Raw genomic sequence first — 12,477 nt, 5'->3', positions numbered from 1 at the left:
CTAAAGTCTTAGCATTTTTGTACTTTACTTAAAATAAATTTAGAAAATGAAAAGATATGGAGAAAAGCTTTCAAATGTAAATAAATTTAGAGCATCCCTATTAATAATTATTTCATTTGAATAGCTGAGGATTACTATTAACTATAAAACATCTCTAGCACTCTTTATGCACCTACTTCTACAGTTAAGCTGGCTCAGAATTGTGCTTTTGGCTTTATTACAGCTGAGTGTGTTAAGTAGTGATTGCATAAGAAATAGACTCATTCAAATGTCAAAAGAGGTGCTATTCATGTTCGCTCCTTCCACATGAAACTGCGCACATTCTGTTCACGAGTCATGAGAACGAAAGGACTGACAGTAGGGAAGCCAGCATAGATTAAAGCAGACGTTTTAACCAGCCACAAAGAAGGCATGTCATAAAAAGTAAAACAAACATATGTGAAGGAATACAGAGCATAGAAGGATATAAAGGCACAAACCAGGATGAGGATGCTTTGAGATACTCTGTTCTCAGGTGATCGTGTTGAGATTTTGAGTTTGTGAACATGACGCATTCGATGCTTGTGCCTGTACAGAATGAAAACCATGGAGGCACTGCTCCAGATCATTAGTTTTAAACACAAAATATCATGTGATAACGTTAATGCTACAAAAATGGAAGTTTTGTCTTTGGCAGCACTCATAGCTGAACAGTACTGAAAATCAATAGTGTTTGTGATGCTTTTATTGTTCCTTTTGTCACTCACAAGCATAGGAACTCTGATGTTCAGCCCCAGGTGCAAAATCCAGGAAATGATGGTACAGTGGCCAGTGTACTTTAGGGCTTTCACTTTCAGCTTGGACAATCTGGAGCTCTGGGGGCTGATGGTGATGGCCTGGAAGACACTCAACAGGCAGGTGGTGCTGAAAGACACACCTCTTCCTATTGCTTGGAGATAGAAAACCAGTTTGCATCCAACATTATTGAGGAAGTTTTCCATCCCAAGGGCTGCCATGGCCTCTGGGATTCCTCTGCAGAGAATAAACAAAGAGTTGGCCACTGTCAGGTGCCTGACCATTATATCTGTGAACCTGAATTGGCATCCACTGAAGTAAAGGAAGAGCGAATGACATAAAAGGGAGAAATTTCCCAGGCTTCCAATGACAGTCAAGGAAAGAATTAGTATTGCAAATTTGAGATCTGTAGATGCCATTATTCAATTCTGCAGGTTCTATAACAATTTACAATATAGAATTCTGCACAGAAATGTAAGCTGTTGAGAAAAGGTTTTTCCACAAAATGTATTCAAAATGTTACACATTGATATTTCTTAAAATTTTATTTCCAACCATGTATTTTGTGTTTTGAAGAGGTTTTAAATCTTAAATGTTCCCATTCATTGTATGGGATTTTAAATAGATGGCTCAATATGATTTTTGGCTTATCAACTCTAACCTACTTAGGGTTACATTAAAAAGGGACCTAATAATATGTGACATTAATGAAAAACATGTTTAGTACATGGAAGGTATATGACTCTTCTGAATGTCAAGAAGATATTTGCATGTGTCAGCAAAGCCCCATGACATATTCTTACTTTTGTGCTGTATTATCTTGGAGCCAGAATGTTGATGGTATTAGAAGCCAATATATATTTTCGTTGTTGAAATAGTCCTATAGCAATTTTTCTGTGATAACAAAACTGTGATAATGTTATGTTTATACCATAGTATTACTCCTATGTGGATAATCACAATTTTTTATAATTAGTGATGGATTAAATAATCTTTTCCAGTCTGGGTTAAATAAACATTGATTAATGTCATGCTAGCAATACAATTTTTGCCAATGTCTTTAACAGAAAATTATACATAACTTTTTTGTATTCTCTGACTTCATACTGTAGGTATGAAATTATAGTCAAAGAAAGTGAATCTACTTTCATTACCTAGCTTATTTTTTCTCAATTTAGAAAAGAAAATAATAAAATGTCTTTGATGCTAATAAACATCATGCATGAAAAATGACATTTTGAATAACATGACACATTTGAATGAGAAAAATAATTTTCCCCCTTAATTTCTCTGCAGTTTGAGCCACTCAAATATTATGTTAGTGCTTTTATAAAACCACCTTGCCATACAAGAAAAGAAAATTTGTCCAACATAGTCAATAAAATACACATATTTTCAGAGAGATCTATAAACCCTCTGAAAATTTCCTCAAATGCAATGAGAGAAAAATCATATACAAAAGAAAGTGCCCTTTCGCCATATTATTTACTTAGGAAAATGGTCCTCCTGTGCGTCTCTGCCACCTCAGATGCTTGTCTGTTTATCACATGGCAATACACACAAATATAGATATTGAATCATCTCATTCTCTCACAGCCTCCATTCCACACATAAGCACAGAAAACAAAGGAAAAACTCATCCAGCACCTATGAACTGAGCTTCTTGAGGAGGAGGCTGAGTTGATAGTCATGAAATCCCATGCTTGTGTGAGAAGGATGTAGACAGACTCCAATATATGGGTTATGGTTGTGTGATCTCAACTCCCTCTGAAACACAATTACCACTTCACCTGTAGTTTTCATGATTGTTCATGTTCAGGCAGTAGAATGTCAGTAATATACGCCTAAAGAAACAATAATTTCTTTCCAGATCCCAATTCCCAGACACAATTACAAGTTTCTGTGAGAATTTCCATGCAAAGTTTGAGTGCTTTGGAGAATCCTTTCCCAACAGCTGTGGGAACAATGACACATAGGGTGCAAGGAGAGAACTTTGTTTTCTGAAAGAGGAAGAACACTCAGTGAAACATGTGTATTTTCCTCAATTGTAATTGATGCATAAATACAAATACATATGTGTATAATTTCATAAATAGGTTTATTTATATTATTTATAGAGATAAGAAGTACATATAATTACATCTAAGTTTTTCAGGATACTCCCTCTCTCCGGCCTCATTCTCCTTAATAAATTAAAAGTATAGCTATCATATAGACTATAATGCCTAGTGAGTATATCTAGAGGAAATTAAGTCAGTAGTGTTACATGGTAAATAAACTTCACTGATTCATGTTGCCTTGCTCAGCATATCAAGGATAAATAAAATAATTAAGCTACCCTCCATGGATAAAGAAGATGTAATATGAAGGTATATAACAGAACTACTCAATTTTATTATTAAAAGATGTGATAAAGATATAACCAAAATTAAGTAGATTGAAATTTTCAGCATTGAAATATATCACCCTTTGCTGCCATTCTTTGAGGCTGTGGTAAAATCTCTATGCCATTCTTTCCTTAATTGGATCTTCCACTTGAGCATTCATTCACAGTGATTCTCACTTGAGAGGTTAGTGAACTAATATACACATTCTGCCAATTACTATGTGTACTATACTCAGTCATTCATTCAGTATCCAAGAAATGAACCACAGTACCCATTGGGAACATTATTTTAACAGTTAATCATGTAAGGTCCAAAACTCTGGTTTTACCTGACCTCGATAGGTGCTTCCTCTTATTAGGGGCCCTAAGAATGTTATAGATCTCCTGAAGTTAATACTAGTTAATAATTTGTATTCATTTTCTGTAAAACCTCTGATCCTTTTCTTTTTCTGTTTATCTTTACTTTAGAAAAAGTCATTTTTTGGGGGGGAGGAAGATGGAAGAAGGACTATCAGTAAGATGTTATGTGAGCCATGACAGCTGCCTTCAAGGTACAGGGCTATACTTTTCTTTAAGCAGGGCTAGGTCTGTAAATTGATCAATGCCTGGAAATTGTCTGAGAAGCAGTGATTTTCTGTTTTTAATTTAAGGTGGATTCTTGTTCATTTGCCCTCAAATTTTTCTCCTTTTACAAATTTAGTGAAACTAAGAAGGCATCCCATTTATTACAATGCTGAGGGCACTGTGATTAATTAGCCAATGCCACAAGTCTACGTGGGCCAGAACATTCTAATCATTGCTCTGCTCTTAGAGTACTGAAACTTGGCACCTGCCACCTCAAATCTGTTTATACCCATCACATTTATTTTGCCCATTGAGTGAACATAGCCACATTGTAAAATCTGATATCCAGAGAACAATGTTGGGGAACTATAAGGGTGTGGGTGCTCCCCTCAGAGAAGTAGTTTTGGAAGCACAGGGAGGAGCAACTTTTGTATCCTGCAGTATAGATGAAAAGTTTTCCCTCACAAATCCTCTCCAGCATTCACATCTCACTGAGTCTTTTTTTGTGGTGGTACCAGGGATTGAGTTCAATCTCAGGATTTAGAATGAAGCACTTGAGTTTGTGAATGAAGCATGTTGAGTTTGTGAAGGAAGCACTTATTCCACTGTACTAATTCTCCTGACTCCCTTCTGAGCCTTTCAATACCCTCAGCAACATTAGCTATAGTAATAACAGACATCTCAAAATTATTCACTGTGGACAATAGTTTGATACAATTTTGGCCAACAAACTAAATAAGACACTTAGACCTGCAGTTTCATGGTGGGTCCAATAAGCATACAATGTTGGCTTAATGGTTCACTGTCACCGTCCAGATTCAGTTTTATGTTCTTTATATTTTCCCATACTCTAAAAGCTCTCATACCTATTATTTCAATCTCTACTAGTACTACTTAGAAATCTCAAGCTATATTGCATGCCTCATTATGGGTTACAGAGTGTAACCACCTGCTAAGCACATTTTGAGACCTGAGCAGTTTGTACACTCTGAGGCAAAAGCAGGTTTTGAGGATATGTTCTAAGAAGTGTCATCATTAATTTCATTGGTAACTACATTTAGAAAAGTCACTGCTATTTCTGTAGACAATACAAGATTAGTTTTTTTCTCACTCAGCGGTGGAGATATGAACAATATAAAGCATGGTATAGAAACATAGGATAATATTTTAGCTGAATATCTATGAACTCATCATGTTACAACAATGTGTTCAATCTTAGCATGAAGACACCTTGGAAATGATATAGGGGAAAAATGATCTCAGTGGATGACCTCCAAATGATATGGGGGAAAATTGAAACTCTTGACCTGAAAGGCACCTGGGATGAATTCATGTTCTCTAAAACCAAAGAATGAATTTTAGTAAAAAACGGAGGTTAAGAGCAGAATATATTTATTAGGGGAAAGAAAAATGCCTTTCCTAGAGAGGGACAGAAGAGGGGGAGGCCCAAGGGAGTTGTCCTGAAAGCTATATCTTCTAGGGACTTTTATAGAATAAAACAATGCAGTGAGGTGTGTCTAAGGTGGTAGAGAGCATGGGAACTCGCTTAGGTGATCATGAGGTGGGACAAAACTATGATCAACCAGTGGAATTGTAAGCACCATTTCATAGGTCAAATTGATTAAATCCAGTACCAAATGAGGAAGACAGTCATGTAGCAAGCGGGTAGGAATCTGGGACAGGGTCTCTTCTTGTTGAGGTTGGGTTAGTGACTCATTTGAGCTCTTTCAAGGTAATTTGATACTTATTTAGAATATCAATTGCTGATGCCCATCCCTAGGGGAGTACATAGCTGTATTTGTTTCCTCTTTTGTATTGAGGTCTGGCCCATATGGGGGTGTCTGTCTCTTCCAAGTTGTAGTCACCTGTCTTCCATAGTGTCTCCTTGAGGGCCTGGCCCTGTCTGACTGCCTATAATAGCTCTATCTAATTCAGCTGCCTACAACAGAAAGACATAAGGTAGAGAACAAACAAGGTTTTACTGGGCTGGTGATTGAAACAATCTGCCAAAATGTCAGTGATAAATGAACTCTGGACACATCTATTATACTATTAGGTTTCCATGGTAACCAAATTATACACCTACGAATTTCACAGAAAATGCTACATAATTGAAATAAGAGGGCCAGCGAGATAGATCAGCAGATGAAAGAGCCACTTTCTTTATCTTCTTTACAAATGGCACTAAAGGAAGCTAGACATGCAGAGGCCCTCATTGTCCCTAATAATCCAGGACAAGTTGTTTGTCTTCATGAAGTTGTACCTTTCAAAACATGAAAAGATTACAACAAGCTGTTGTTACTAATGGCCCTACTGTTATCTTAACTTTCATTTTAGTAAAGATGTTAGAACTATAGAGTATGACCACAAATGATTGGAAAAGAATAGCTAAAACGTTTCAATCCAAGAGATTGTTCATTGTGGCAAGGGAATTGACACTAATATTGTAGAACAGGGAGCTCAAAATGTGATTCACAACTTAGCTATTACAAAAGATTTGCTAATTGGAGATAGTGCCTTTGCTAGTACAAACAATCAACTGACTTTTGCATTACAAATATATGAGCAAACTAAGATAGGTGCCATTAGGGCCTGCAGGAGATTTGCTTCTATAAGGGTGATGCATCCCTTAATTTGGATTCCATTAAGCAAGGCCCTTATAAAATTTTCTAAGATTTTACTGCACCATTATTGCAAGCTAGTGAGAAGACAATAAGTGAAAAACAAAGCTAGCGATTAACAATTCAAAATTGGCCTTTAAAATGCAAACAAATGGTTTAAAGAGGCTTTAAGAGCCCATAAAATGTGGGCTACACAGCCTGAGACAATTCAGATTTGTGCAGATATTGGCCTCTTACATGTACAGGGAGATGCCTTGGCAGGACCTATTACTCATGTTATTCTACAGGTTGAAAAAAAGGGAAACTTTAATTGGGGACAGCCTCAGGCGCCATCAAATGCTGGGGACACTTTTCCTACCCCTATCACAAGCATCTCTGATCTCTAGCATTCAGTTACCTACAGAGCATCCTTGGACCTCAATTCCTCCTCCAGATTCCTATTGACTCCTGAAATGAGGCCCCAAATTGTTCCTACTGGAATCTATAGATCTATGTCTCAAAGTACAGTGGGAAACTTGCTAGGCCATAACAGTCTCATTTTAAAAGGCCTCTAGAAGTTTGCCTTATGTCATTGATGCTATTTTGTAAGGAAATCAGATATAATTCTGTTCACCCAAGTCATTGTTTGAATCACATCAGACTCTTATATTGCTTAATTGGTGATTCTTTTTTGAGAAAAAAATTAAATTATTACAAAAAATTGGTTAATACCAAGAAAAAGCAGGACCTGCATAACAAGAAATGTCACTTTTGTATTTGACATGGTCAGTCAAATCCCCTCAAGGTTTGCCCTGAAACCCTGTACCACAATTTGTAGATCTTTTGTCAGTGTCAGCCATATGGATGAGTCACAGCCATTGCTTGAACAATTTGTTCTCTGTGAAAGCCTGAGAGAATGTTTTCTGTCCATATGACTCTGCTTAGGCATACTCTATATCATCGATCACATTCCTCTGTGGTCCTATACTTTCCTTGATAGATAATTTGGGACATCTCTGAGTTACAGGATGTTACAGTGTAGGTTCTCTTACGTCTTGAATGCTCACTGATCTTGAAAAACTAGAGCCTAAATCTTGGTCCTTGCAGCCCTTCTTTTTCTCTAATTTTTGATCTGCAAACTTAAGTTATTAACCCTCCAGAAGAGAAGTTTAATGATATTATTGCCCTATAAAATAGGAAGTTGAGCTTAACCTCACTATCTGTCTGGATATCAAACATCTTACACATAACATGGAACAAGTATTCAGCAGAAAAGTTTAAAAACGAGGTATAAAAGGTAAATTCATATTAATATGCTGAGCTGTAAATGGTTCAGGTCAACAATTTCTTACATTGCTAGTTCTATAGATAGCCCATTACTATTATGGACTATTGCTGTATATTAGATTATCTTGCTGAATTCACTCACCTAGTATATTTAAATGGCAATGGAATGCACATCTCTGACAAAACTAAACAAAAAAGGGATATAAATGAAGGGCCATTCTGTAACTGTATATACAAAATATTTAGGAGAGATATACAGCTACTTTCTCTTAATTCAATGAGAAGAAAGATTTGTACCAATAGTGTTTGAACAGAGTATCATGTCTGCATCCTGTACTATAATTAACCACTATGAAGACAACAATATGCAGTGTACTAATTATTGAAATTGTCCTACTAATCAGTTTTGAAACTGTCACATTGCTGTTTCTCAAAATTAATAAAAGAATTGGTTAAAAATATAGGTTATTTGATTGAAAAACATTTTAATGAAATTTAATTTTTTCTTATTTTTATTTTTATACTAATTTAAATGAAAAAGAAGTAGTAGTGAGACAGTTTCAAAACAGGTTAGTAAGACAGTTACAATAATCAGTACATTCTATATTGTTTTTTTTCTTAAGTTTTCAGAGTACAAGATGCAGCCATGATAACTTGTCTAAACAATATTAGTGCAAATATTTTTTCTCATTGAACTAAGAGAAAGTACCTGTGTATCTATCCTACATATATATATATATATATATATATATATATATATATATTTATATATTCTATTTCTTTAATACAAAATGGTCCTTTATTTATATCCTCCTTTTTTGTTTAGTTTTGTCATTTCCAGTTTTATTGCACTGTCGTCAGACAATACACATGCGTTAATATCTGTTCTTCTGCATGGAATTAGCCATGACCTATGGATGTGGTCTACTTTAGAAAATGTCACATGTGCAGCTGAAAAAAATGATGTGGTTGCATGCATCACTTTTTATATGTCTACTAAGTCCATTTACTCGAAGTCCTGGTTCAGTCCTGCTGCTTCCTGGTAATTTTTTGTTTTGTTGACCTAACTTTTTGGGATAATGATGTGTTGAGGTCTCCTCTTAAATTGTTGTACTGGATATCAGATTTTTCATGTCCATCAATATTTGTCTTATATGGTTGGGTGCTCCCATGTTTGTTGAGTACATATTTATGACGTTCCCTCTTCCTTTTGAACTTTTCCTCTGACCAGTCTGTAGTGGCCTTCTTCATTTCATTTGATCATTCTTGGTTTGAAGTTCAGATTGTGTGCAAACAAGATTGCTACCCTTGCTTTTTTTCTGGTGAATGTAGTATTATTTTCCATCATTTGACTCTCAGCCTTTGAATTTCTTTCTGAGTTAAGTGTGTTTTTTTGTATATAGCATATTGATGGATTTTGCTTCCTAATCCACTGTGCCAATCTATCTCTTTTAATTGGTGAATTGAATGCAGTTACATTGATGGGTATAGTTGACATGTATTGACTTATGATTGACATGTTACTTACCTGCTATTATTTAACTTTTTTTTTCTCTTGTTTTAATTGTTTGCTGTATGTGGTGAGTTCTTTCTGTTCTTATTCTTGGATTTCTGGTTATTTTGGTCCATCTCTAGAGTATTTCTTAATAGCCTATGTTGCCTTGGCTTTTTCATCATGAAATTGTTTCATTGATCTTTGTCATGGAAGTATTTCACTTCTCCATCATACTTGAAAGAGAGTTTTGTAGGAAATAGCAGTGTCGGTAGAATTTGTTTTCATGGAGGAGTTGAAGTACAGCACTTCATGCTGTCTTTGACTTGATGGTTTTTGAGGAGCAATCTGCTGTTATTTCAGTGGGTTATCCTTTAAATGTGATCTGTTTATGTTCTATAGCAGTGTTTACTATATTGTTCTTGTATTGGATTTCTGAATTTCTGGGAACTTGATTCATATGTTCGGGTGTGTTTTTAATTGGGTTAATGTTATTTGGAGTTCTATATGCTTCAGTTACTTAAATGTCAGATTGTTTCCTCATATTTGGGAAGTTTTATGCTATTACTTCTGCCCATATTCTTTTTATATCATTTTTTGACCCTTTCTTTCTCATTGATGCCTATTAGTCTCCCGTTGTTTCACTTTGCATCATCTTGCACATGTTGAATTATTTTTCCTGTACCTTGTTGTTTTTAAGAGCTCTTTTCTTACCTTTTCACTTGCTGCAATCGCGTCTTCCGGGTCTGAAACTCTATCTTCACTTTCATTCAAACAGTTTTGCCATCTTGTTATTGAGATTTTAATTCCCTGTATATCTCTTTCATCTGTTTCCTGCATTCTATTTTTTCTATGTTGCTCATTTAAGCATTCCATCATTTTTCTATTGTACTCTATTTTTTTTTTATCAGTGTCTTTTTTAGAAACACTTAGTAATTCTTTCATTATAATTATCATCCCTTTTTTACTTCGGAGATTATTTCTGATCTGATTTCCCCTGTTCTTTTTCATTTGTTTCTTTACTTTAGATGATATGAATTCAGAGATTTCAGCTGTGAGTTCTAATTTCTTCTATGCTATTTTGTCATGCATTTATTCTGGATGGTTTCAGAGCCTGAGAATGCATTTTGCTACTTCTCTTTACCATTTTGCATAGCACTATCCTCTGAAATTTGGTCTAGAGCTTTGATGCAGGTATAACCTTAGCATTTACCAAAATTCTTACCCAAGAGAGATTATACAGTTAAGAAAGTTATAACTTTGTATTTAATGTACTACAATTAGGAACACTAAAAATGTATTGTGATATTTAACAGTTGGCACACTTTTTCAAATAATAGGTTTTTATTTTATACATGAGAGCAAGCATTATGTCTGTGTAACTAAGCAGATATTAAATTTGTAGTTAGTATTTAAGTTAGTTTCCTTAAGTTCTGTCTGATCGCCTCTCTTTGATGTACCTGGGTTTTTCCAGGCAGACTAGGTCACCAGGGTGTCTGTTGCCCTCTCTGTTGATCAAGAGAGAAAAAGAGAGGACATGCTCATAGATCTGGTTGTAGCAAAGTGTCTCAGCTTACCGGGTCCGGATCTATGAAGTTTGAGCTCGTCCAGATAGGCCTGGCTTCATTATAGTAGCTGCATTGAGCTTCTTCCTGCTGCATTTCATGGAAGTGAACCCTCCTTGCCCCTCTTCTCCAGGATTAGCTGGGTGATTGTGGCACCTAGCCTCTTTGCAGGGACTTCAGCCACAGAGGTTCACACCAGGCCTGTCTGTTGGAGGGGTTCCTGTTAGTGTGTGGACTGTCCCCCATACACAGTGCCTGGTCTTGTGATGGAGGGTTCTGATGGGCATGGTGGAGCAGAAGATCTCACACACACACCAGGCCTGTGGTGAGTCTGGGGTGTTGAAAAACATATTTAAGGATTTTTCAAATGCAATTGTGGATTACCTCCAGATAGGGCCATTATCTCAGGAATAGAAATTAGAAAAAAAATCACTCTTTCCCCCACAATTAATGTTAAAAGAAAGGTTTTACATTCACGCTTAAAAGTGATTAAAAGGCTGTTTCCATGTTAAAGATGAATATAATTTGTTTTCTTGGAAAGAGATCTCTAATAGGTTATCTGAATTTTGTGCTACAACTATAAACCTTGTGCTTCCTGTTTTCTACTCTAAGGAATGTGTTCTTGGCCTATGTTCAAGTCTGTTTAGTTATGAGTAACTATTTATTGTCAAGTCTGTTTTTCTAAGATAAACTCCCTCCCTGTTTCCTGTAAATACAGTCAGTTTAAGATGTATCTTGTAAAATTAGCTTACTCTGTCAAACACCTTCTGACTTTTCTCTGTGACAGCAATTGAACAATGTTCCCAGAATTTATGCTGAGTATTGGTCACACTGTCCCTGAAGATGCTGTTCTGTGTTGGATGAAAAATTTGTTTACTGAAAAGGATGTGGATTTTTTAAAAATTCCTTGCTCCTTAGGCTACAGGCAAATAGATCTTCTCTTTTATGAGCACTGACTATCAGCCTTGAGCTCAGTAAAGAAAGGCTCTTCCTTAAACTCCAATTTGGCCTCTGATCTGGTTCCCATGCTGAGTAAACCACAACAGGTTGATGGTATAAGCACCTTGGGAAGCTCAATAACCTGTGTTTGATCCCCATTATCACATGCCAGGTCAGCACGAGATCATCACATCAAAAAATTAATTAATTATATTTTTAAAAAGTTTTTTAGAAAAATCATGTTTACTAAGATTTGCAATAATAAGGATATTTTAAAAGATTGAGAGAACTCCATAACACAGCATCAAGGTTGGTATGGGACCCACCAGAGAGGAAATCCACAACACAGAGCCAAGGTCGTTTTGGACCACCTATAGGAACTCCAAAGCAGAGCAGCTGATTTGGCTTGGGACCATGCAGAGAGGAATTCCACAGCAGTGTGCGCAGAAGGAAGAAGCAAAGCACAGCAGCCAGACCCAAGACAGGCCCAGGTGGATGAGTTCAAACTTGCTAGATCTGACCCGGTAAGCTGAGGCACACTACTAAACCCAGACCTGTGAGAATATACTCTCTTTTGAGGGAGAGTGGTGGCAACAAATAACGGGTGAAATAGTCTGCCTGTAAGACTCCAGGTACATCAAGAGGAGTTAACCAGACAGAACTTAGGGAAACTAATTTAAAAACAATTTCCCAATTTAACATCTGTTTAGCTATAACATCATAATTTTTGCTCTTTAATTTAAAATAAAAACCTATGAGATACAAAAGTTTATCAGCTTTGTCTTTTTTTTCTGAAAATAATTATTTAACATATTTATTTTAGTACATTATTTAATAAATGAATAAAATTAGATGAAACTTTAAAAAATG

The 12,477-nt window shown here is 35.9% G+C and overlaps 1 protein-coding gene across 1 annotated transcript; it reads right to left on the bottom strand.

The window, feature by feature from the left end:
- Nucleotides 1-287: 287 nt before the first annotated feature.
- Nucleotides 288-1,058, bottom strand: LOC101569228 (vomeronasal type-1 receptor 4-like). The gene has a single exon (XM_004648553.1). The coding sequence runs from the start codon at nt 1,056-1,058 to the stop codon at nt 288-290; it is 771 nt and encodes a 256-aa protein (XP_004648610.1).
- Nucleotides 1,059-12,477: the final 11,419 nt, after the last annotated feature.

Source organism: Octodon degus, unplaced genomic scaffold, assembly GCF_000260255.1.
Source record: "Octodon degus isolate 3935 unplaced genomic scaffold, OctDeg1.0 scaffold00437, whole genome shotgun sequence".
Lineage (NCBI taxonomy): Eukaryota > Metazoa > Chordata > Mammalia > Rodentia > Octodontidae > Octodon > Octodon degus.
This window is presented reverse-complemented; position numbering and strand designations above follow the sequence as displayed.

Bases quoted from the DNA above. Each gene is read 5' to 3' on its own strand.
- LOC101569228 (XM_004648553.1), bottom strand. From the start codon at position 1,058: ATGGTCAGGCACCTGACAGTGGCCAACTCTTTGTTTATTCTCTGCAGA.